Source organism: Drosophila grimshawi, unplaced genomic scaffold (genome assembly GCF_018153295.1).
Source record: "Drosophila grimshawi isolate 15287-2541.00 unplaced genomic scaffold, ASM1815329v1 contig_1377, whole genome shotgun sequence".
In the NCBI taxonomy this organism is placed as follows: domain Eukaryota; kingdom Metazoa; phylum Arthropoda; class Insecta; order Diptera; family Drosophilidae; genus Drosophila; species Drosophila grimshawi.
In genome coordinates this window covers 2695488-2718667 of record NW_025062900.1, presented here as the reverse complement: position 1 = coordinate 2718667, position 23180 = coordinate 2695488, and the positions used below count along the sequence as shown (strand labels likewise).

General features: G+C 38.9%; 1 protein-coding gene across 1 annotated transcript in view; it reads left to right on the top strand.

The window, feature by feature from the left end:
• LOC6562200 (leucine-rich repeat-containing protein 15) overlaps window positions 1-23180 on the top strand; it is a 61434-nt gene that overhangs the window by 36439 nt on the left and 1815 nt on the right. The window contains exons 4-14 of the mRNA XM_001989238.3: window positions 13249-13381; window positions 14958-15155; window positions 17008-17135; window positions 18675-18818; window positions 18929-19033; window positions 19119-19245; window positions 19354-19550; window positions 19654-19809; window positions 20964-21110; window positions 21247-21409; window positions 21507-21638. Coding sequence (XP_001989274.1) covers window positions 13249-13381; window positions 14958-15155; window positions 17008-17135; window positions 18675-18818; window positions 18929-19033; window positions 19119-19245; window positions 19354-19550; window positions 19654-19809; window positions 20964-21110; window positions 21247-21409; window positions 21507-21638 — 1630 coding nt within the window. The remainder of the gene's footprint in view (window positions 1-13248; window positions 13382-14957; window positions 15156-17007; window positions 17136-18674; window positions 18819-18928; window positions 19034-19118; window positions 19246-19353; window positions 19551-19653; window positions 19810-20963; window positions 21111-21246; window positions 21410-21506; window positions 21639-23180) is intronic.

Below are 23180 nucleotides of genomic sequence, written 5' to 3'. Positions count from 1 at the left end.
TCGCTTGGACTTCGGATTAATAATATTTTACCGCTTGAAACACTCCATCAGATTGGCTGTTCTAACTTAATTTTTGATGCCTATAACATGGTTAAAAATATATATCAGGAATATCTTTTGGTCTCAGTTGGGCCATTAGATTTATTTCACAACTAGTTTAATATACTTGTAAAGATACTTTCTCTTCCACTTTCACTTTTTTCTTCTTTTTTTTTGCTCGGGCTTCACTCAATTAAATTACTTTTTAAGCGCAAACTTTTTGCTGTTGAATCTGTACCTCCCTTCTGGTCTTTATATGAGTTTTTTAATGTGCCTAATGAAGCTGACATGAGGTTATTTTTTCACGATTCAAGTTATGCTTTTGATTCAGTTTAATTATGAACGCTATGTTAGGCCATGTACACATTTCCTTTTGCTAAAGAAGTCAATGCAAATGATTGCACAAACTGCCTCATTTAGCAGCAAATCAAATCGCTTCATTTCTAAGTGGATAAGCACATAAATAGCTATGAATGCACGCGACCTGGCCTACCCAACAAATAATAAGTGGGACCAGGCCTAGGCCCAGAGCAGAAAGCTGGCCAAATGCCTAGACGAATGAGCAAAATTGAATGAAAATGAAAATTATGCTGGCACTCGCCTGGCTGACTGTCCGTCCGATTGACGGCTCAACAGCCTTTGCATCCTTATGCCAAATGGAAATGTTCTAAAATAACTTGGCCCTTTTTTTCAGATCACTGAACTTTTCCCCAGTACACCAGAGACCAGAAAGAATAACAAAATACAGCATACACTTTTGGTTGAGCAAAATTAAATTGTATTTTGACTTAGCTTGAGGGATTTTTGTTTGTGTGTGTGTTGTGTTTTGGCTTTCAAATGGCCGAGACATTGAATCTACTACTAAACAACTGGGAGTACTACTAAGCAAGTTTCCACAAATGCCAAATAGCTTTCAAATGAAAATCCATCTAGTTGCCAAACACAAACATTGCAAGTCCATTTGAAAATGCTTCTAAAATTGCTAGCGAGCAGAGTACTTTGCTTATTAAATGATAAGTTCACTATAATTAGACACAAATTAGATAAATCTGCACTTAAATAGATTAGCTATTCACTAGTCGATTGTATTAAATATAAAATATTAAAAGATTTTATTTACTATACCTTAAACTGATTTAACATAAAGTGCCAACAAAATTGAGTTCTTAATTATCGTTGGCAGCGCTTTGCTTCTTCATTGTTTGTCAGTCATAAAATGAAATTATACGCACTTGAGCTTAAGGAATGTTAACAGCAGCACCAAGAAAATGAAAATGAAAAACACAAAAATTCATAAATGAAAGCATGGAAACTATGTACTCGTAGTTTTTAATTAAGTCTTGGCTAAAGGAGAGCAGCTGACGGCCAAGCAGTCGAAGCTATTCGAAAGTGTTGACAGTTTCAGTTGACGCAGCTAACAAACTCATTTCGCTGTGGACGACAAAGGCGAAGGGCGAACACTCATGTGTGTGTGTGTGTGTGCGTGTGTGTGTGTGTTTGGGTACACCTCCCTCCCTCCTACTCCCTCTCCTGTTGTGCAATATGAACAATGTTGGGGATTTTCATTTAAGCCCATGGCTTTAACTGAACACACACTCACCACACACACGCACACACACATAACGAGCACACTCATCTGAAACTTTATTCAACCACACATGTGGCGTATGAGCGATGTCGTTGTTCTACGCCGTTATGATTTTGTTGCGCGCTTATCTACACAGCTGCACAACAGCTAATAAATGTGTGTAAATTAGTTATCAAAGGCCAGGCACAAAAGCAGCTCTTAATCATAAACTCATCATAATTAATATGATATACCATTGTTAGGTTTTGGGTCTCATTAAGTTTAAGTGCCGCTACTAAAGTTAGTCGCTTGGCTCGGCTTAGCTGCTGATTAATTAACGCTGCAATGCGTCAGATAAAACTTTATTCCTAGAAGTCTTCAGCTTATTACCACAGTGCCTAATTATCCTAAGGCATAACTATAAAATGGAACAAAGCCTTAAGGCTACACGAAATTACTGCTATCCATAAATAATTTAATAAAATTAATTTCATGTAAGCTAATTAAAGTTCTTGCGCCCTTTTCGGTTCTTTAAAAGTTGTACACAAATGTATATTATTTCAATGAAATTCATTTTCACCACAAACCAGGCAACAAATTTGCAAAAGAAAATGCCAAGTGCGACGGACACTCGAACGTCAAAAGCGGGCAATTAATCATTTTTCTCTTATTATAATATAATTTATGTTCGGTCCAAAACTTTGTCAACGCATCAGCAATAACTCTTCACTGCCATCCATAAATGCCAATAAAATGTCACGAATCCTACGATTGCCAATTCGCTTCAATATTTGCTTGCTATTTTCCATTTCCCTTTTTCCGCGCTCCCCCTCCCCCTTTTTGCCTGTCATTAAAACGAATTTTTCAATTGAACTCAATTGAAATGTCGAAATGCTCATTAATTTATCAATTCGTTGACGACCCTTGCACACAACTGACATTGACCACGGGACGCGGAGGTTGTTATGAAATTTCACTTCAATTTACATACTGCTACACTTTGTACCCTGTAGCAAGGTGGATTTATTTGAAGGTGGTATTAACGGTCAAACATTATATAACAAAGAGAAAGAGACTTCTTAGTCATTCAGGTAGCTAGAAATCTTGGATTTTCAACACCGAATGCAAAGTTTAATTTAACAGGGTATCACCCGTCCGTCCGCTCCAGTCTATAGACTCTAGAGATTTCTGGCTTACTTTTGCCCTCTCGCTGATCATTTTAATCAATCATCTCGTTCCGTTTTGCTGCTCTGAGAGCATCCGCTGCTTCTTTCTGTATTGAAAATTGAAGAACTTAGCAGGGGAAATGTTTTGCAGCTTTGCATTCGTCCCTTGGACGCAGCTAATTTATCAATGCTGAGCGTCATAGCAAATATTTTGCTTTGTAATGAATAAAATAATTTTTGCTGAATTGGTGCCCTCGTGCTGCTGCTCTCCTCGTCCTGTCCCATCCTGTCCAGGGGCAAACGAGTTGAAAGGATGCCAAGGACTGTGTCCGCTTCGCTTCATTTATGTGATTGAAAGCACATTGTGTCACACTTTAATATTTATGACAAAATGCCAGTTGGCCTTTGGGGGTCATTCGACTATATTTAACCTTTACTGACAGCATTTCCGAGCATATTTTTATCATCTCCACTCTTATTTTTAATTATATTCTTGATCTCAAGGATGCTGCTGGCCGAGCACGGTATTTCCTTGGCAATATTAGAGCACAAAAATATATTACCCAGTGCATTGCATTTTTTATGACCATCTGAGACATTTTTCCATTACATTTTTTTATATTTGCTTTTTTTTTACTCCTATGCTACCCTTTTGTATTGACTTTTGAGCACATAGGCCGCATTGTACATACATACATCAACCACAAATACCGCAGTTCACATGTAGGAAAACTCAATCAAACTGTTAATCGACTTGTGATGCGTCCCATCAACCACTCAACCATTCCATTATTCGCACCACTCGTGCGTACTACAGATCCACCAATTTCCCAGTCTCCCAGCCATTCTGTCCACCAACATTCCATACGTGTTGGCTGTGCCAGTAACCCTTTTTGATTGTTTTTTCAAGAGTTTTCCAACCATAAAATGTCAATAATATGTTTGCTATTTGCGCTTCCTTAATGATATGTTTGCCCTGCATTGAACTGCGGGCCATCAGCCGGCTTAATGTCAATAGGCCATAATAAATGCCAAATTGCTTTGGGTGGAGCACTGATATCGTATAACTTGCCAGATGCTCTTCCATTTCTAACAGTCGTTTCTAATGTTTAATGGATTGCTTTGCTTATTGTCTTTTATAAAGTTTATGGAATTTTTGTGCTCATAAATGTTGAATATGCATATGTGAAAATGTATGAAAATTTAATGAAAACTTTACTGATGGATTATTTTCATTTTGAACAACGAAATACTTTTGCTTCCTGTTTCATCATGATTTTGATGATGATGATAAAAAAAGAAAAAGTATTCCAAATTACACTCAGCTAAATTTAATCCAAGCAATCATACTATTAATAGCTTGCACGCAATGAAAATATCTCGAGGTATCTGAAGGATCTCAAGATACTTGTTAATGAACTTCTTGCAGCGCGACATTTCCAGGCTGATTGCTGCTGTTAACTCCAGCTGTCCGAGATGTCAATCTAGAATAATTGATTTATTAATGGTTGCACAAAGTTAGCCAAATGCCGCTCGAATTAAATGAAATCTTTATTAAGCTTCGATATAATTTGCAGCACAGCCTTGGGCTATTCAATGTATATCAAGCGAAATTTCCACTCCAACGCAAATTGATAACAATTAAATTCACCCACAAAACAACAGAGGTCTTTGATTTAATTTGCTGTACTTGTTGTTAGTGTGGTCGCTTAAGCAAAATATTATTCTAAGACCGCATTCAATCACACAGTGTTGGTAACTTTAAGCATCTTCTTGGAATAGTTGACAGCTCTGAGGGTGCGAGATTTAATGAAATGTCGGAAAAATGCCACAACTGCACAAAATAAGTTAAATTAAACAAAACTAATGAAGTGTATATATGTGGGTGTGTGGCTGTGTGTGAGTGCTTAAGTGTGTGGGTGTTGTGCTTGATGCATGAGTCCTTGGCGCCGAACAGTGGCTGCTGCTGCTGCTGCTATGCGGTAGCAAGACAGACGGCTCAGCTGCCTGGCCAGACACCGCACGTGCCTCCGTTTGTGGCCAGCACGAGTACACACAAACGACGATGTTGTAATTTCTGGCTACCTTCTTTCAAAATGATATAAAGCTCCCTCATGCCACCAGCAGCCAACGACAAGAACAACAGGCCACAAGAAAATACAGCTAACTCTGTCATGCCGATTATTTGATACTCTCTGCAAAGCGGAGTCAGATTTCTCATGTTTAAAGTGAATAATTTTTTATGAAAACTCCTTAGAAATAGAGTGACAGTGAAGGAGAGCGAAGTGTCCTTAAGAATATGTGTTTGTGCATATATTTTTGGTTCATTCATCGACTTGGCCGTTGGATGCTCATCCACGGACATGCCTTGTCGGAGGCCCAACACATATTGTGATTAGATTTGGAAGAGCCCTCGGCAAGGGTATTACAATGTGGTGACGGCATCCACAGCCTCTTACTTATGGCTGCCTGTTTGAATTTGGGTGTGTGTTTGTGTGTGGCCTTGTCGTCTGTGCTTGTTAGCTGGAGATGCTTAGCTCTATGGCGGATGAGATGCTTGCGTTATTATATATGCTGTTCCACACAGCTCTTGCCTGGCTCCGGGGCAGCGAAATGAGCAAGCGGAAACAATTAGCGTTGTAGCATTATTTGTAACAGGCTGTTTGGCTTGCCATGCCTGGGCTTGCCTTGCCTTGCCTTGCCAGCCAGTAATTAAGTGTCTCATTAAAAAATGATAAATTTAAATGGGAAGATCTTTTACAATACTCACAGACCGTCTCAAGTGCGCTTAAAGACATTACGGCAATTTTATTTTCTACACAAATTTAACGAGCTCACCAAACTTTGCTGTTTCGGTGGCCGTAAAAGTTAAGCCAAAACTATACACGACTTGTTTTGCTTTCTTCTTTGTTATTTTTTGTAATCTACAAATTGGCGCCTTAAACCCTTTTCTGGGAGGCATTCCCTTTTCCGTCTGTCAAATCGCAAACTTTTCCGGCTGGCCAAATTCAACGGCTTGTCTTCCTTGACTTTCAAACTTTAAATTGTTCAAATAAAAAACAATAAAATAAAATAAGAAAAAAGGAAACAATTTGATGCCTGAAACTTTGAAAGTTTTCATTTTTGCCTTTGATTGAATTCCATTTGAAGTTCATCGTTAGCATTTATGAGCAGCTGCTGTATACATTTCCGGCCTATATGCATATCCCTTTAAATTAACAACTTTGATAACTATTACCCACTTGGATATATTTACGTACACATAAGTGCGAATAAATCCATAGTTTCCACAAAATGTACAAACTTTAGTTACGTCCCGTCAAATTTGCATAATTTAAGAACTATCCAAACATTTACGGAACAAAGTTGAACAAAAATGAGCTGCAACTGCAAAACTGCAAAACTGCAACTGTGCAACTGAAATTGAATTAAAATAAATCCCCTGTAATGTGCGCTGGCAGCTCAAGTGGCATTAAAATTCATTAAATATTGAATGTCGTTCTTTCCATCTCAGTCTCGCATACGAAGTGCATATAAATAAATCAGTATAAATGTAAGAACACTTTTTCTCCATTAACGTTTAATTGCTTTAAGCAACTTTTTTGCGAAAAGAAATTAAAATAACAATAGCTGAATTTAAATTCAAGCTCGTTATTGTTGTAGTTCTGAAATAACACTCGTCGACAGACTTAAATCCAGATTTAAAAGCATATAATAATAACGAATTCACATTTTACTCGAGCTTATTGTGTTAAGTCATCTGTATTTTCTACATTGGTAGAAATGTGATCTCTGTTCAGATAATGTCAGTTGTGAATGCACCAAAAAGTAACTATGCCTATATTAAATACGTTTGTTTTATCAGATTTTCTGTTAATTTGTATAGGGGTTGAATACCTTTCTTGTTTGAATATTAAATGTTGAAATATTTAAACAACGCTCGAAAAGTTTCTACGTAACTATTAAACAGCGGACACTTGATGGCAAATATATCCACAATTTCCTTGTGAAAATATCTAGCTCTTAAATATTGCAATTTATAATCCATACGTGTGCGCGCCATTTTTATCAATTTTCCAGAGCAGAGGTAAGCCCCACGAGGCGGGGTGGGGGAAGTAAACAACAGACAAACAGGGGCAAAGTGTAGCTGCAGGCTATCAGTAAGCTGGCCGGATTGAGCAAAGTGGCAGTGGCGCGTGATTATGCCACGCCACAAAATAGAGCAGCAACCAGAAGATGATAGACACGATGCTGCTGCTGCTGGCCAACACTTGGCCTGCTATTGGCCAGGCCATAAAAGACTTGAGCGATTAGTTGCAAAACGTGCAATGCATGCGATGTCCTTGCCAATCTCAAACCCAATCCCAATGCTGCCACTGATGGCACCAACCTACGCGTGCTCTCGCCTCTTCTCGCCCGCCCACATAAAGCCAAGCTCAACACAACCGCCAAGGGCGTCTGGTGAGGGCGAGTGGGTGGTCCGCTGTTGGGCTCTAAGCCGAGTTGGTCATTTCTTTTGGCTTGTGGGATTTACCAAGGAAACCAGATTCTCGTTCTCAGCTGCAGCCACACATTGCCATCCAAAAATGGCATTACAATTGTTTTTGTACAAATGTTGTAATTGCCAAAACATGTGTTTAACAACCAATCGGCATACGCCCACTTATGGTCGACCACTTGCGAGTCACTTGTGAATTCTCTTTTATTCTCTTCTTTTTTTTTGGGATAGTATAAATGCCTGTTATACTCTGTTCCCAAGTGGCAAAATGAGTAAATTGGTTTGCAACAGACTCGCATATTTGTGCACAACATAAAGTTAGATTCGCTTAAAATTAAATAAATTAAACTTGTCGTAGTTAAGGGATATTGTATGATAAATATTGTATTTACTTATTTATTTCACAAAAGCCAAATTGGTCTAAAATTGGTATTTGTTCAAGTTTACAATTTTATTGATCTGTAAATTATATTTCTATGAAAGCAATACATCTGCCTTTCATTATGAAGTAGGCTCTTCACCTGCGCTGCAGCTGTTCTATAATTGGAAACGAAGCATGGAGCAGTCGAGAGAATCCCATTGAAACACTTTGGCTTGTTTCTTTTGATTTATTGCACGACCCATAAAGCGTGAGAGTTTTCGTCTAATTGCCTCGTGCAGACATAAGAAAAATGTATATATAAACTCTGTGTGTGTGAGGAGTGGTTGTGTTGCTGTCTCTCTCTCTATTCCTCTCTCTTTCTCTCACTCTCTCTGTCTCTCTTTATCTATCGCACTTTGGTCATAGGTGTCTCTTTGTGCATTTGGATTGCAGCTTTTGCCGCTCACTTTTGGTTCATTTGGTCGATGCGATTAGCTTGTGTGGCTTTAGCTCTGGCTTTGGCCTAATGTGACTACCAACTAGCCACGTCGACAGACTGTGTGTGTGTGTGTGTGTATGTGTGTGATAGAGTGCGTATGTGCGTCCAATGCGGAAGTGGAAGTGCGCCGACGACATTAAGCTGGCACTGGCCAATTAAGCACGCCAAATGAGCAGCAATCTTTTGACTCAATGATGCCTTAAATGCTCCTAAGGCCACACAGCTACACCTTGACCACTTCTGCGTAGCGTAGCCAGCTACCCACCAATGCGAAAGTTCATTTCGAGGCATTAAGCCCGACTGAACCAAAGTAAATGAACTGTACACTCAAAGAAAGGACTTGCTTAGAGCAGGCAACGATAACCATACATTTCAAGCGCTCAATTTCTTTCTTAAATCTTTCCCGTTGCCTGAGAGCTATGCGATACTTTCTCTGAGTGTATGTGATATGTGAACGGCTTTAAGTTTTTTGTGCAAAGGGCTAAAGCAAGGCAAGGACCCTTCACTACCAGCCCAAAATGCTGTGGCAACTGTTTCAGATATCAAAACCAACTGCAAGATATTAACTTTCAACTGAAGCGCGGCGAACGTTCAGCGGTCTCATTGTCGCTGATGTTGATCGCGGTTTTCTGAGCTGTCCAACCCGTTTCAGTGTCAGTTGCCTGCTTAGCAGTTACTCTCCCCCCGCTCCACACTGCTCAGTCTTCAGGCCACAGTTCTCTCTGTTAGTACCTGCTGCTCACTGGTCACGGTCGCAGGTTTCCTTTGTTGTCATTTGATTGCATTTTTAACGCTTCACGCCAGCGCTTCCATTCACACACAATAGCCACACCCCCTTAGCCCCCTTCTCTCTTTTTTTGTATATTCTGTTCAAATCTGCTTTGAAGTGCAGCAAAAGGCATCATCAACATTCACTTCTTCATCTCTGGTTGCTCTCGATTCAGCTGCGGCATCTGCCCCTGCTTTAGCTTAATTGAATTGCAAATGCCGCAAAGCTGCTGAAATGCTTGCAACAAGCTGCAACTTTGGTGGCCAGAGAGTCAAGTGCATTTTACAAGCCCATTCAAAGGCATCAAAGACATTCTGTAAAAAAATGTGTGTAGTTGATTTAAAGCTTAAATGATGAAGACTTTGGCTGAGACGGAGACGGATTTAAACTTAAAACTGTCGCAACTTTGTCTCAACTGGATTAATATTGCTAATATATTTGATTTGCGTTCCCAGACTTATGAAGTATAATATTTTGTCTGAGTTTATAAACTTTACTTAACGCTGAATCGTAATATGGTTTTTCTCGTGACTTTAAATTTGATATATCACTCTTGAAAGGCCAAATCAGCATACATATTATTTCTTCTTATTTATTTTTTTTTATAAATTGCGGCCCATTTAGTGGCTGCGCATAATTTAACACTTTTTGGAGCTCAACCAACAAACAAGCAGCCAACTCATATAGCCAGAGCACGCAGTGAACCCATAAATAAAAGTGCAGGTCAAAATTTGTGAAATGCTTTCGCTTTAAACCCACTTGGCTGGCCATTAAAGTCTAAAACTTTGCCCGCCACATACAATAACAATACACAAATCTAAAGCCCCCAAAAAATATATATATATATATTATATTGTAATATAATTTCTCGAGCGTAAATCTAATTTATCAATTTGTGTGTGCAAAAAAGACGACGGCGAGCAAAGCGCCAAATCGAATAAAAGGCAACCAAAAAGGCCAACAACAACAGAATGAAAGAGAAACAGAAATCGGCCGCAACATTTGCTGCCAAATCAGAGAATTGGACAAAAGGATGGGTATGGGAACTTTTGTGTATGTGCGGGGTGTATTTGAGCCAGCTTCTGCTCTCTATATAAAACGTGCCTCAGGCCTTGTGGTAATTGGCAATAAATGTGTTCATGAATTTTAATGTTGGCTCGACGGTCAGCACAAAGCACCACCCAAACACCCCAACACCCCACCACGCACCGCCGCGCTTCTCTCACTTCGAGGTTACAAATCGAGCCACGCCCACGCGCTGGCATATAACTCATAATATTTGGCCAGCTGCTTTGAGTTTTTCTTTTTTGTGCAGAAAGAGGGTGGGGAGGGGGTCTTAGCCTTTAGGAGAAATTTAATGTAATTTGATTTTCGGCCGACACACACAAATATTGAGATTTATTTCATTTTGAATTGTGTGCTAAAACAAAACATGTTTTTCCATTAAACCTAATACAATTGAGTTTGACGCTCAAATCAAAAGTAAATGAACACATTTGCACAGCGAGCGTGTAACTTAATAGGGCCATAAGCCAACGGAAGGAGAACTTAGCCCCGCTTCTTCCACACCCTTCAGTGCAAAAAGAAGGCCATGCATATGTAGAGCTCTGGCACTTCTGGCCACTTCCGAGCCATTCGACCCGTGTGTGTGTGTGTCGTCGCTGTAAGTTGGTAGTAACTTTTCGGTTTGATTTATCATATTCAATTACAAAAGTAGCGCACGTATTAAATGGCCGCATCCGCATCCGACTGTCCCAAGCATATGAGGCGTATGAGTAATTTAGTTCTGCAAAGCTTAATGCCTCACTGCCCCTCTGGTTTCGCTGACTGCTTCCGGCAGACTCTGTTTGCATTCGAATAGGCAAATGGCTTGGCTTACAAACGGTTGCTCAGTGTTTAAATAGCACAAAATGCGACGAAGACCAAGTAAAATATGCACGCTGAAAGCTGATATCAGCAACTACTCTGGCTCAAGTGGTCTCTCTGCCATTCTGCCCTCCAATCCAACCACACTTTTTAGGACAATTCGCGTGCGCCATGTGCTCGAACCGGCAATATGAATCGGCGGCGCAGAACGCAAACAAACTTTGCCAAAGTCCAAATGGAGCGTGTGGAACGTCAGCTGGCAGCTCGGTTAACTTCCATATAACTAAATGTTTTCCTTCTTCTCTCTGTGTTTGTTTTTGTGTCGGGGGCGTGGCTTAGCGTGCGGCCTGCTCACAAATCTTCAGTTTCTTTAACGAGCTTGACAGATGCTGACTTCTGGGTTAACCGCTCGACTGCGGTGGCTTCTTCTGCTTCTGTTTCTGCTTCTGATTCGGAGCAAGTTTTCATTTTGTGCAGATTAATTTTTGACTTGATTTTATTTATACGTTATTTGTTATTAAGTTGCAGCTTTATGTTTACTTTACAAAAGTTGATTTATGGTAAGCGTTGAAAAACTAGCAAATAAATTGAACGATTTAAATCAAAGATTAAGCTATCGATGACCGGCCAAACAAATAATGTTGTTAAATAAATCTACCAATTGCAATATGTGACTCAAACAAGCCCATTATGTTGAAAGCAGTAACTTTCACATATATATATATATTTCGCACAGCTTGCCTTACGTTAAAATGCACTTTTGAGATTGTACAGCAATCCCCAAGTTAAATTGAGTGTGCATTGTGTGCAAAGCAACCAAAAAAAATGCAAGAAAAAGAAAAACGAAAATCGAGCTTGAAATTGAAAATATGGAGAGAAGTATTTTTTCATTTTTTTTTTTTTTTGTGAGACGTAACTCAAGAAAACTGTCCCCTTCCGTTTTGTTTTCCTTTTTTTTTTTTTTGGCCGCAAGGCTACAGCAGGCGCAACTTTGGTCTTGGCGGCTGTCGCAATTTTTCACTTTTACCGCAACAACTTTGCAGAAATATTACTCAAAGGCGAGCGGCAGCATCAGCAGCAGCAGCAGCAACAGCAATATCCTGACAGCAAATCCGAGGAGCACACAATGCATAAGGTGGCGAAGATGAGCTGCAAACTTGACAGTTGCTGCCTGTTCGTCGGTTATGGAAAATGAAAAATATGCTGCACATAAATCCTGCGGCAGACACAGCCTGCAGCCTGTCTGTCGAGGCAGCGTACAGAAGCAATGCGAAAATTCTTATGAAAATTACATATACAACTTTCATGTTGCATGTTCCATGTTGCATATTTGGCTTTCAGGCAAATTGAGTTTGTCCCCGAACACTAAGCACGCATTATAATTTCGCGCTTAGTTTTGAATTTAGCTCTCTTTTTTGCCCCAACCACATTTTGTGTGTTATATTGTGTGTGTGTGTGTGTGTGTGTGGCGTGGCTAATTTATGCTGAGCGCAGTGGCTATGACAGCGCCACGAGACCGCCGCAGTTTATCGCCGAGCGCACCAGTGTCCACCAGAGATGGCGACCACAAATCACTGAGGTCAAACATGGGGCGAGAGCATAACCCACATCGACTAAAACTCGAACATGTGTTAAAATAAATACAACTACAGTAGCTGAAACTAAAACTAAAATAACTACAACGAAAACAGTGCACAACTATGTCAACATCTGACACCACGTTGATTTCAATTTAAATGGCTAACAGTGAGTGTGTGGGTGTAAATGTGAATGTGAATGTGAATGTGATTGCGGGTGTGAGTGTGCGTGTGAGTGTGATTGTGGATGTGCGAGTATATGAATATGTGGTGTGGGAGGATGTGGTTTTCTAAACCGATTAGCAACAGTGGCCAACGCATGACACAAGAAATTACAAATATTTAAACAGACAGTTTTCTATACACACGCAGAGATTTTATGAAGGTTATAGAATATGTGTTAAACTAAGAAATAACTGCAAGGATTTTCATTTAAATTTAAAAAATAATAATAAGAATTGTCTTGAATAAAACTAGAATTATGTGCTTGGCTTTATTTATAATGAGGAGAGTTGGCAATATTATTTAACGGGCAGAACGAAGCAACTCCATAAAGTAAATTATAAGTAAAGTATAACTAAAATTTAATAAAAATTAATAACAAAAAACTACTATAATTTGAACAAACTACAATTGTACTTAGTTTGTTTTTCAGGGCATCTGCCAGTCGAGCTGTCACGACTAGATCATGTTAAATAGTTCCCATTTACACTATTGAAAAAGTTTAAAATGTTCAACGCAAGTAGAGCAACAGTGACTGCAGGGGTGTTAAAAAGTTGAATTAGTTCTGACTGCGGCCAAGTGTTTAGCTGTAATTAAAGCCCCCACTAATTGCCACTCAACCGACAAACCAAAAACCAAAAAAAGTAAAAAAAAACAACTTTTTTTTGTGTATATCTATTACAGATGCTTTTAAAGTGGCTGCTGTTCAGCTTGTGCATAATGCCGGCCATGTTCAGCAATACGAGAAGGAAGTGCCCCATGGAATGTAGCTGTAGCATTGATGATTTGAATCGTTATCAGGCCATCTGCACGAAAGGTAAGTGGCGCAATAAGTGCAAATGGACGTCGAGCGGAAAAGGGGCCTCCACAGAAAATGTGTGTGCAAATTATGCAGTAGACGAGCTGAGTAGTAGAGTTGTGCCATGTAATCCACAGTTGCGGGCAATTGTGGATGTGGTTCTTGTACATCATTAGGATAACATCATAATTACAGTGCTATTTTCTGCTCGCATTACCCAGCTGCCAGTTGTGTGGCAGTTGCTGATAGTTCGATTTGTAAACTGAGAATGATACGAGTACTTTTGTCTACACATGTACGATTGTGTACGCTTTAAGGATTGGGCATTCGTCGTGCTCCTTTGGAATTGCCCGACAATTTCAATTTGTTCAACTGTCATTTGCCGTTTGGTCTGGCAGCTTCTTCTTCTGGTTTTTCTTTTTACTTATGCTTCATGCAGCCAAAAATCTATAATTTCAATTTAACGCTTGTTTGGTTAGCGCACACATTGTAAGTCCTCAAGTCCTTTAATGTGCTTTGAATGCGATGCTTCTGTCGTTTTAATTTCATTTAACAAATGTGTGTTTGGCATATCTCGTAGTATTGAAGCGTCTGCCATTGGCAGAAAGTAAGACAACGAACTCAGTTTCAATTTGAAGATTATTCAGCCTGCATTAGATATGCTCGTTATGTGAAAGGAATTTATTTAAAGTGCCTGTTTCTTTTAGTTATTTATTATATGTGATTTGTTGGCCCCCTTTTTTGCTGTCTTTGAAAGCGGAAGGTTTTCAAATTAAATTCTATGATTATGATTATTCACTTGGGTAATTTTGAATCATTTTAAATCGTGTGCAAAGAAAACATTGGAAAAGGTTATAAGTAACGAATTCCATGTGGGAATAACAATTCTTAAAAATACTAAAAGTAAATCAAAAAATAATAATAGTAATACAAGTTGTTCTAATGAGCAACCTTGCTCATCCATCCTTTGTGGCCGAACATATAATACTTTCTGTGAAACTGCAAAAATACTCATAAATGCCAACAAAAATTGCTGGTGCGCTAAAATATGTTACAATCAGCGTTAATGGCATGCATTCTTTATGAAAATTCGCACAGAGCGGGCAGAGGCCATATATACTATATACACATGTATGTATATCAACTGATGCTGTGGCCCCAAACAATACTCACAGAACACAATAATGCAACTGCAAACGCACACAAATATTTAAACATATATAGTGCAGTGCGAAAGAGAATATAATAAAAGTACACAACAAATGCGGTTACAAAATTGTATGCGATACAAATGGTTGGCGAGGGTAACACAGTTGTTAAAAGGATAACTGCTAACTGCAATTTTGTATAGAAACCACCCGAAAACATTGTTTGCATGTAACACAAAAAAAAAAAGACGACAGGGGCATGGTTGGATTCTGCAGTTAATGATCTTGTTGTGGCATTGTTACGCTTTCCTCATTGTTGGCCGGGCGCGCATAAGTTTTATTTAAATTTTTATAACCGTGAAATCGCATTGTAGTTGTGGGAGTCGTAGTAAAATTAGTTTTAGTACCACCCGAGTTACATACCATTTAATTGCTTTCGTACACAGGTGGGTTGAGCTCCTTATCTGCGATTCAGCTGGATGTTGACGTGAAGGTAATCATTATACGTGGACCTCGTAACTCTATAACCATTGGACCGGCACTGCGTCAGTTTATGCAGCTGCAAGAGTTACGCATCACGGATTGTAATCTGCCAGCGATTGGGTCGGAGTCCTTTTGGGGCCTTAAATATCTGCGCATATTAGGTGAGTAATCAATTGTTTATGACCGCTGCTCTTAGAAAGTCGCCCAAAAGCACCGAAAGCAGCGATTTCAATTTAAACAGCTGCGCTTAGTTAAAAACACTCACCAGCGTCGAGCAGCGATATGCAAATAACACAATCAAAAAGGGGGCGACTCAAAAGGCAGCAACCGTTGCGGTTGTCCTGCAGCCTCGTAAAAGTCAACGCAAATAAAAGTGCGCCTCGCAAAATGTTAAATGAGCACAGTCGTTGTGCGGTCGACAGCACTCAGTAATACCTTCGATAGGGTATCCTTACTACGTCGTCTCTCCTGTAACGCATAGATGATTGTCATGCTTAATCATGTGCAAATACCCCAGGGGATTTACAAGATTTTCTGCTCTGTGTTGTGTTCTTTTTTTTTATGAATATTGAACATCTTTTGATAGCTTGTAAAAAAAGTAACATAAAAATATTTATGTTAGATTTGCGAGCCACATTTTATTAGTTTTTTGCGACATGTTGGGGGGCTCTAAAACGTTAGGCTAACGCAAAATATCTAAGAGTTCGTTCTTACTTTTAAATTTCTAATAATTTTACAGCTGCATAAAAATCTTATTCAATTTGATATAGTAGCAGTTACACTTGCTTAACACTACATAAAGTGCATATTAATTTTTTGTCATACACAACGCTTGCCAGACCAGCTCCAAATGAACTGTCAAGTGTATTGTATTTTCGGCTGTATATGATTGAAAATTTCTTATTTGTCAATAAAATTGAAATTGATGCGCCAAACAGTGAAAAGCGACCCACAAATAAAATAAGATTGGGCCAAAAATCAAAAGTAAAAGCCCAAACCAGGCAATCCGTCGATATCGCTACCCGCTTTTCAGCTTGTTTATTTGTGTTTTATGTGCGCTCGTCTGTCTGCCTGTCGGTTTGACAACAGAGCCCCCGGAGTAGCAAGCGTGGCCCTCCAATTATTTAAATGCGCATTTCTTTGTTTTTTCCCTCTTACCAAAAGTTAAAAGTCAACATAAAACACACACACACACACACACTTCAACATGCAAGGCACAAATAAAAAGTGGCTGCTGCAGTTAAAAACGTTGCCGGTTTTCAGCGAGCAAATGAAATTCTTTTTTCATTTTTTCATTTTTGTTTTGTTTTCTGCGCCGCGTCTCGTTTCTATTTAAATTAATTTTTTAGCAATTGTTTAAAATGTTGAAGAAGGCGTAGCACGCTGCAGCTGCTCCCTGTAACAGTGTCCCTCCATCTGACACAATGCCAGACAAACTGGAGCAAAAAGTTGCTCTCCTGGCTTTTAGCTAAAAATGCTACTCATGTTGCCTAGACAAAGGGGCGTATGTGTAATTTGTTTTGTGTGCTGTGCTGTGCTTTATCTGCGGCAACTTTGTTTTTAAATGGGGCAACAACGTATTGAAGTCAAAAATAGTCGGTATGTGTCTGTGTGCGTGCTGTTTTCCTGCAGTTTGTTTTAAAGTTCCTTTCGACTTTTGTTTCACAAGTACAATTGCATTCAGTTCGTTGTGCACTGAAATGTCTTTTATTTACTCTTTCGGTTTTCCATTTATTTGCACTCGAATACAAATATTTCATCATGATAAGCAAAACAAGCTCTTTGTGGTTATTAAAAAAAAAAAATAGCAATTTGCACAACAAATGAACATTTATACTTTGTATACAATATCATAAAAATAATATCATATTCCACTTTATTAAAACCAACCACGCTCAAAAAAAAAACTGTTGCATTCTTTTATGCGATCAATAACCGCTGACGAAATGACTACAAAAAAAAAACAACAAACAACAAAAATAATATAATAACCTGAATGTCAATGGTTGGCAGATCTATCGAAGAATAACATCACAAACATAACGGAGAATAACTTTCGTGGTCAGGATAATCTGCATGAATTGGATTTATCAAAAAATAAAATTTTACGCATGGCCAGCTCAACATTTCGCCATCTGACGGTGAGTAGTGTGGCCTACATCCATTTGATATTTCATTTATTTTATTGCAGCGCAAACAATGTTAAAGCGAAATTATTCAATGAATATTTAAAGTGAACATTCAGTTCAGCAGCCAGCAAATTGAGAAGTTGCGACTAAATGTATGAAACATTTTTGAGATAGCTGCCAGAGATACCTGTGATATTAATATGGTTAACACTAGATCTTAAATATAAAGTTTGATAAATCAATGAACGGCTAAAAAACACACTAAAGTATTTAGAAGGAGAAAAGTTGAAAATAGTATGCAAGCTAAATACTTTGAAGGAGAACAGTTGAAAATAGTATGCAAGCATTAGTGATCATCGAGAAATATTCAAGAAGTTGTTTATTAAAAAATACTATTAAGAACTCCAAGTTTGATATCGAACTTGGCTACATAAAGAAGGCAAAAGATGACAAAAGAATATTTTGAGTTTAAACAAGAAAGAAAGTTTATCTACTGATTGTATACCCTTGTAGACCGAAGTTAGATTTCATATCAGAGTTCAAGATATTAGTTTGTTTTCGTAGGTTCTAAGCAAATTTAATTTCAATATATACTTTTACTTAACAACTCTGTATAATTATTGTGGCACTTCTCGCAAAGTTCTGTTGCTATTCGATATGCCGTTCAACGCTCCAAAAAGTAAAAGACCTAATTCAAATATTCGAGCAGATTTCGGCTGCATAGTTTTGTATTTGCTTTTAAGTCAGTTTGTAATAAATATCATGGAATTTTTAATAGCCAGCACCAAAAATTGTTGCTGCCTTCATCTGCTGCCTGCAAATGAAAGTTTCTTCGTGCCTGAATTAAAGTTTGCTGCAGTTGCAGCTGCAAGTAAAACTAAAGCATTTGCTTTGGCTTTTGCTTTTGCTTTTGCTTTCGCCTGGACGGCTTGAACGGAAGTGTCAGTGCACAAAACTTGGTGCATTTTCTTCAATTTGCTTTCGATTTGGTTGTTTTCACCACTGCTGCAAGTTGTTTTCCACTTCCTCTTCCTCTCTGCCCGCTGTACGCACTTGTAACGATATCTCCGAGTTCCTTTGCTGCAGCCGCTCTCGAAACTTTTCACACTGTTGCAGTGAGTATTATGATTCTGCTACAAAGTGTGTCAGGCAGAGGCAGAGTAGATTTTTGCGACAAGAGCTGGTTAAGCATCAATGACCAACCAGTCTACCGGTTGGTGATTTTGACAAGACTTGGCACACAAATAATTGTCAACATTTATCCAGCATACATTTGTTTTTCTTTTGTAATTAGTTACAATCCGTTGGACTCCAGTCTACAAGGGTATTTAGTTTTCGGCATGCCGAATTCAGCAAGTTAGTTTCCGGTTCGAAGCGCTGCTTGGCAATATTTGTGCCCGGTCTGGAATTATAAATTATTATTGGCCATGCATTTTTGCTTTTTGTGTCGCATGAAATATTATTAATTTAAATTTGGTGCGTGGCCATAAAATAAACTTTTGACAATTGTATAACTCTATTTTGGGGTGTGGTGTGGGTGCTGGCGAACAGGATCTGCGACGTCTTAATTTGGGCGATAATTCAATTGTGGAGCTCGTGCAGCGCAACTTCTTCATGCTGAGCAGACTCAAGTACCTGGACTTGAGCGGAAATCCGCTGCAGGATTTACAGCCGGATGTCTTTCGCGATGTCTCCGTGAGTATACGCAACAGCAACCAAAATAACAACAGCAACATTGTTCAGTCTGTACATTTGTAACTGTACGCACTTTCCGGAACTGTGTCTCTGTTTTGCCCTTTTTGCAGGAGCTGAAAGTGCTCAAGTGCCGCAATTGTCAGTTGAAAAAAATCAATCCGCAATTGTACAATTTATTGCCGCTTTTAACCGAATTGGATATGGGACGCAACGAGGTATGTCGTCAAAGAAACCACCAATGGAAAACTTCACAGTCATTTGCCAATTATTTCTTGGTTCGCTTCCTGTTGTTTCTTGCAGTTCAAATTCCTTGACAAGGATGAATTCCGCGACGTGAAGCGTCTCACAAAAGTTTTACTCGATGGCAATCAATTGTCTGTGGTCGTCGACCAACTCTTTCGCATGCAGAAAAGTCTTAATCACTTGGGTGCGCCATTGAAATTATAGTCATCTAGCTTTCAGCTAACTCACTAAATTCTCTTCCACTTCTCTATCTCTCTCTCTATCTCTATGTCTCTCTCTCTTATCCCCTTAGATTTATCGTATAATCGGTTGGCCAAAGTACCGAATGATTCGTTCCTTCAGCTGACCAATCTCACATTTCTCGACCTCTCCTACAATAAGCTGGTGCGTCTGGAGCCGCAGTCAGTGCGCAGCTTAAGCAACTTGAGGTCGCTGAACATCAGTGGCAATGTCCTTATGGATTTAAAGGATATGCATGAAACATTTGAGGTCAGTTTTTTAAGGTCTTTAAATTGTGAGACGCTCAGGCAAACTTGATTGAGTGCGTCGCCATCCATCAATTAATGTTCAAATTATTTGTCCTTCGTTGTAGCTGATACCGGATCTAACGCATTTGGCTATTGCGGATATGGGTCAACTGCCGGTTGGATTGCTAAAACCTTTTCGACAGTTGCGCTATTTGAATATATCCGGAAATTCATTGGACAACATGGCATTGCAGGTCATCGATCCGTGTCGACAGCTTGAGGTAAGTTCCTCTCGGTGATTGAGTAAACCAATGTAAAGTTATTGCCTAACACAAACACAAGTTTGCCACGCCCCACTCTCAAAGCTATTGTGATGTCTTTGCTATTCAAATGGAGGAGCAACCATGAACAGAATCTTTTTTTATCATCCTTGTGTGTTGTGTGTGTGTTTGTGTGTAGACAATTGTGTATTTATATGGCTGTTGATAACTTTTTGGCCAATTGTAAACGTATTTCAACAAGATGCATTGACAAAATGACAAAATCGCATTGCTGCCTGTTTGCAGCTTCCTGTTGTTGGCTTTCACCATTTTCGATTTTCTGTTTCTGTTTCTGTTTCTGTTTCAGTGTTAGTTTCAGTTTGTGCTCAAGAAAATGCATTTATTTTGTAATTGTGCCTGAGCCAACTTGGCTGACAGTCTCTATTTCTTTAGCTTCGGTCTGCCGGCGTCCTTGTACATCGTGTCCTTCCTCCTTGTCACTCTCCTTCTCTATCACGTTCGTTGTCTTTGTGTATTGTTTTCACAGTTGCATTGTCATTGCTATTCCACATACTCATACAATTGTGAACAAGGTGTATGATGAAATTGAGTAAAGTGTGTCTTACTCAAGGGCAGATGTTCCAGGGTACATCTGAAGGACTAAGAGATGATTCTATTTTATATTTTACAGAATACAACTTTAAGCTAATCCATTTTACAGAACAATATCAGCTAAGGATTTTAGTTATTCACATCCCTTGTACCACTAACAGGGTACTTTCAAGTCGAACATATCAAATTGCTACTCGCAGCAGTCCTACCTACATTATTTGTCGTTATTGTTGTCATGTTGACTGTGGCAAATTTATGACACAACACTTACAAAAGCAACAATCAGTTGATGCCATTAAGCTTTTCATTTTAATTGAATTTAATTGTGTATAGTAGCACTCATCGTCGCACACTTCACTCGAGCTCTTTGGTTTTGCTCTGGTTGCTCTGGTTGCTCTGGTTACTCTTTGGTTTATTGTTTGTGGCTGGACAACAATTAAACAATGTAACCGATGTTTTGGCGCCATTTGTGGCTAATTGCCATTTGATAGGCAAATCCCATGCACCAAATAATTACACACTTTTTCAGCATTTAACAATGTTTTTCTTTTTGGTTTCTACAGTTTTTAGACCTATCACGAAATCAATTATATGGCATCAATGCGGATACGGCGCTACGAATTCAGGGTATACGCAATGTGAGGCTGGACAATAATCCGTTGATATGCGATGAATGCCATATGGGAAAATTAATAAATGTCGTGCGACAAGTGAGTCCAAATTCAATTCAATTTTTTAACTGAACCTGACTGATGATTGCTTAAATCAAATTATAAAATAGACAACCTTTTGCGCAATGCAGAGCTTAATTTATTTCTTTGTTTACTTTGCTTTTCATTTGTGCAGCTGCAGTGGAAATGGGATACGTATCCAATTTGCTTTTTGCCAAAAAATTTGCGTGGCGCTGAAATAATTAATTTGGACATTGGCGGGCTGCACACGTGCCTCGATTACATCAGCGACGAGGAACAGAATGCGGCAAGCACTTCATATAACTTTCTCGAACATGGTAAGCATTTTTAATGCATCTTTTCAATGGCAGCTATAATTGAAAATTCATTTAGTGCGTATTTTTATATTACATTCCTTTTTATTCTTTTTTACAGGCGGTCTTAATACTTTGGCTATTTTGGGTGGCATCATCTTTGTGCTGCTTGCCGTCATAATCCTATCACTGGTGGCCTGTTTCTCCAAGAATCGAGCACGCTACTACACCAGAGAGGATCATCTGAATGGCAGTGAGTATAAATTGCAGGAAAAGGATAACTAACACAAATTGAAGCCTGACGCATGAGTGTAAAGCGTTATTCTCTTGGGCAAGTTGCCAAGTTTGCGGAAGGTGTCGAAATGAAAAACTGTCTTTGCGTTCGTTACCTGGCTAAGACCGAGTGATATTTATGGGCCTGCTTCACGATTTTTTCTGAATGTTTTTTTATTATTTGTATTTTAACATTATTTTTCTTTTGACTAGCACGTAAAATTTTTGTCGAAATTAAAAAGAAAGCAGCGGCCACACTTAATTAATTACAAGTACGTGCTTCATTATGTCGAGTAGCCTTTGCACTCCGCTCCCTAGCGCTGCCTGCGTCTCTCTTGCCTAAATGAGGAATAAATAAATTTCAAGCTGACCTGCGATGTAGTACATTGGAGGCCATCGCTAATGTTTGTGTACACACCTGCCCTAGCCTAACTTGGTTACCTTAGCACAAATTGGCCCCGGGGCCAACGGTGGTAGTGCCATTCAGCAGAACGCACTCGAGGGAAACGCAGCTCCAACGGAAAACAAACGCAAACTTCGGAATTTTGCGCAATTGTAGCAGTTTTTCGTTGTTTTTTGTGTTTTTTGTGTGTGTTTTTTTTTTTGCAAGCAATAAAAAATGGTCGCCAAGTCTGCGGCAACAGAAAGTTTTGCCACACCGCATTCGATTCCCTCGATAAGCGAACGTTCCAGCGAACATACCGTAAAAAACAATGTGGAAATAAAAAATTGTTCCACACTCAAAAATTCAAGCGACGATTGCCGCAAGAGTTGGGCAACCTGCAAACATACCTGCAGCCATCCAGGACACGTGATGCGAGTATTGACAATTGCAGGCAGTTCTGCAACGATTGCAGTGGTGCCCAATAGATTGAAGATAACTATGCCTAGCAAATGAGAAATGGTCCACCTAACATCCTGTGAAAAATATGAAATACCATCGAACAGCTTCGAAAGAAATTCAATATCCGTGCAAAAAAATGTATATGAAAGCACAGACGGAATTAAAAAAGTCGACAATGCTACAAGCGTATATAAAATAAGCATAACGAATAATAAATAAACTGAAGCAGACGAAAATACAGTCGAGCATCAAACAAGTAAAAACAAATGACAATGAAAACACAAATATTCAGAGCAGCAAATTTATGAAAAAGAAAATATTAAAATTAAAACTTTGAGAAGCCAGCAAAATAATCACTGAAGTATCTTATGTGCAAAAGCTAAAGGCAGCTTCTTGGAAAATTCCATATTTTAAGAAGCAAATAACATTTGGTAAATAACTTCAAAGAGTCACAAAATGTTTTCTTCAATTGGAATTTGCTCGAGAAATTGAATTGAAATGCAGAGGCAGCTGTACCCAAAGCAACGGACGGATTAAAATAAATGCAAATTTCGTTGGAAAGAAATGTTACAGTTTGAGCAATTCTGCAAGCAAAAAGTTGTCAGTTCAATTTTAAAATGACTAATTGAAAGTTTACAGTACATATTTTATTATATTGTTGCATATTTTAGTTTTGCA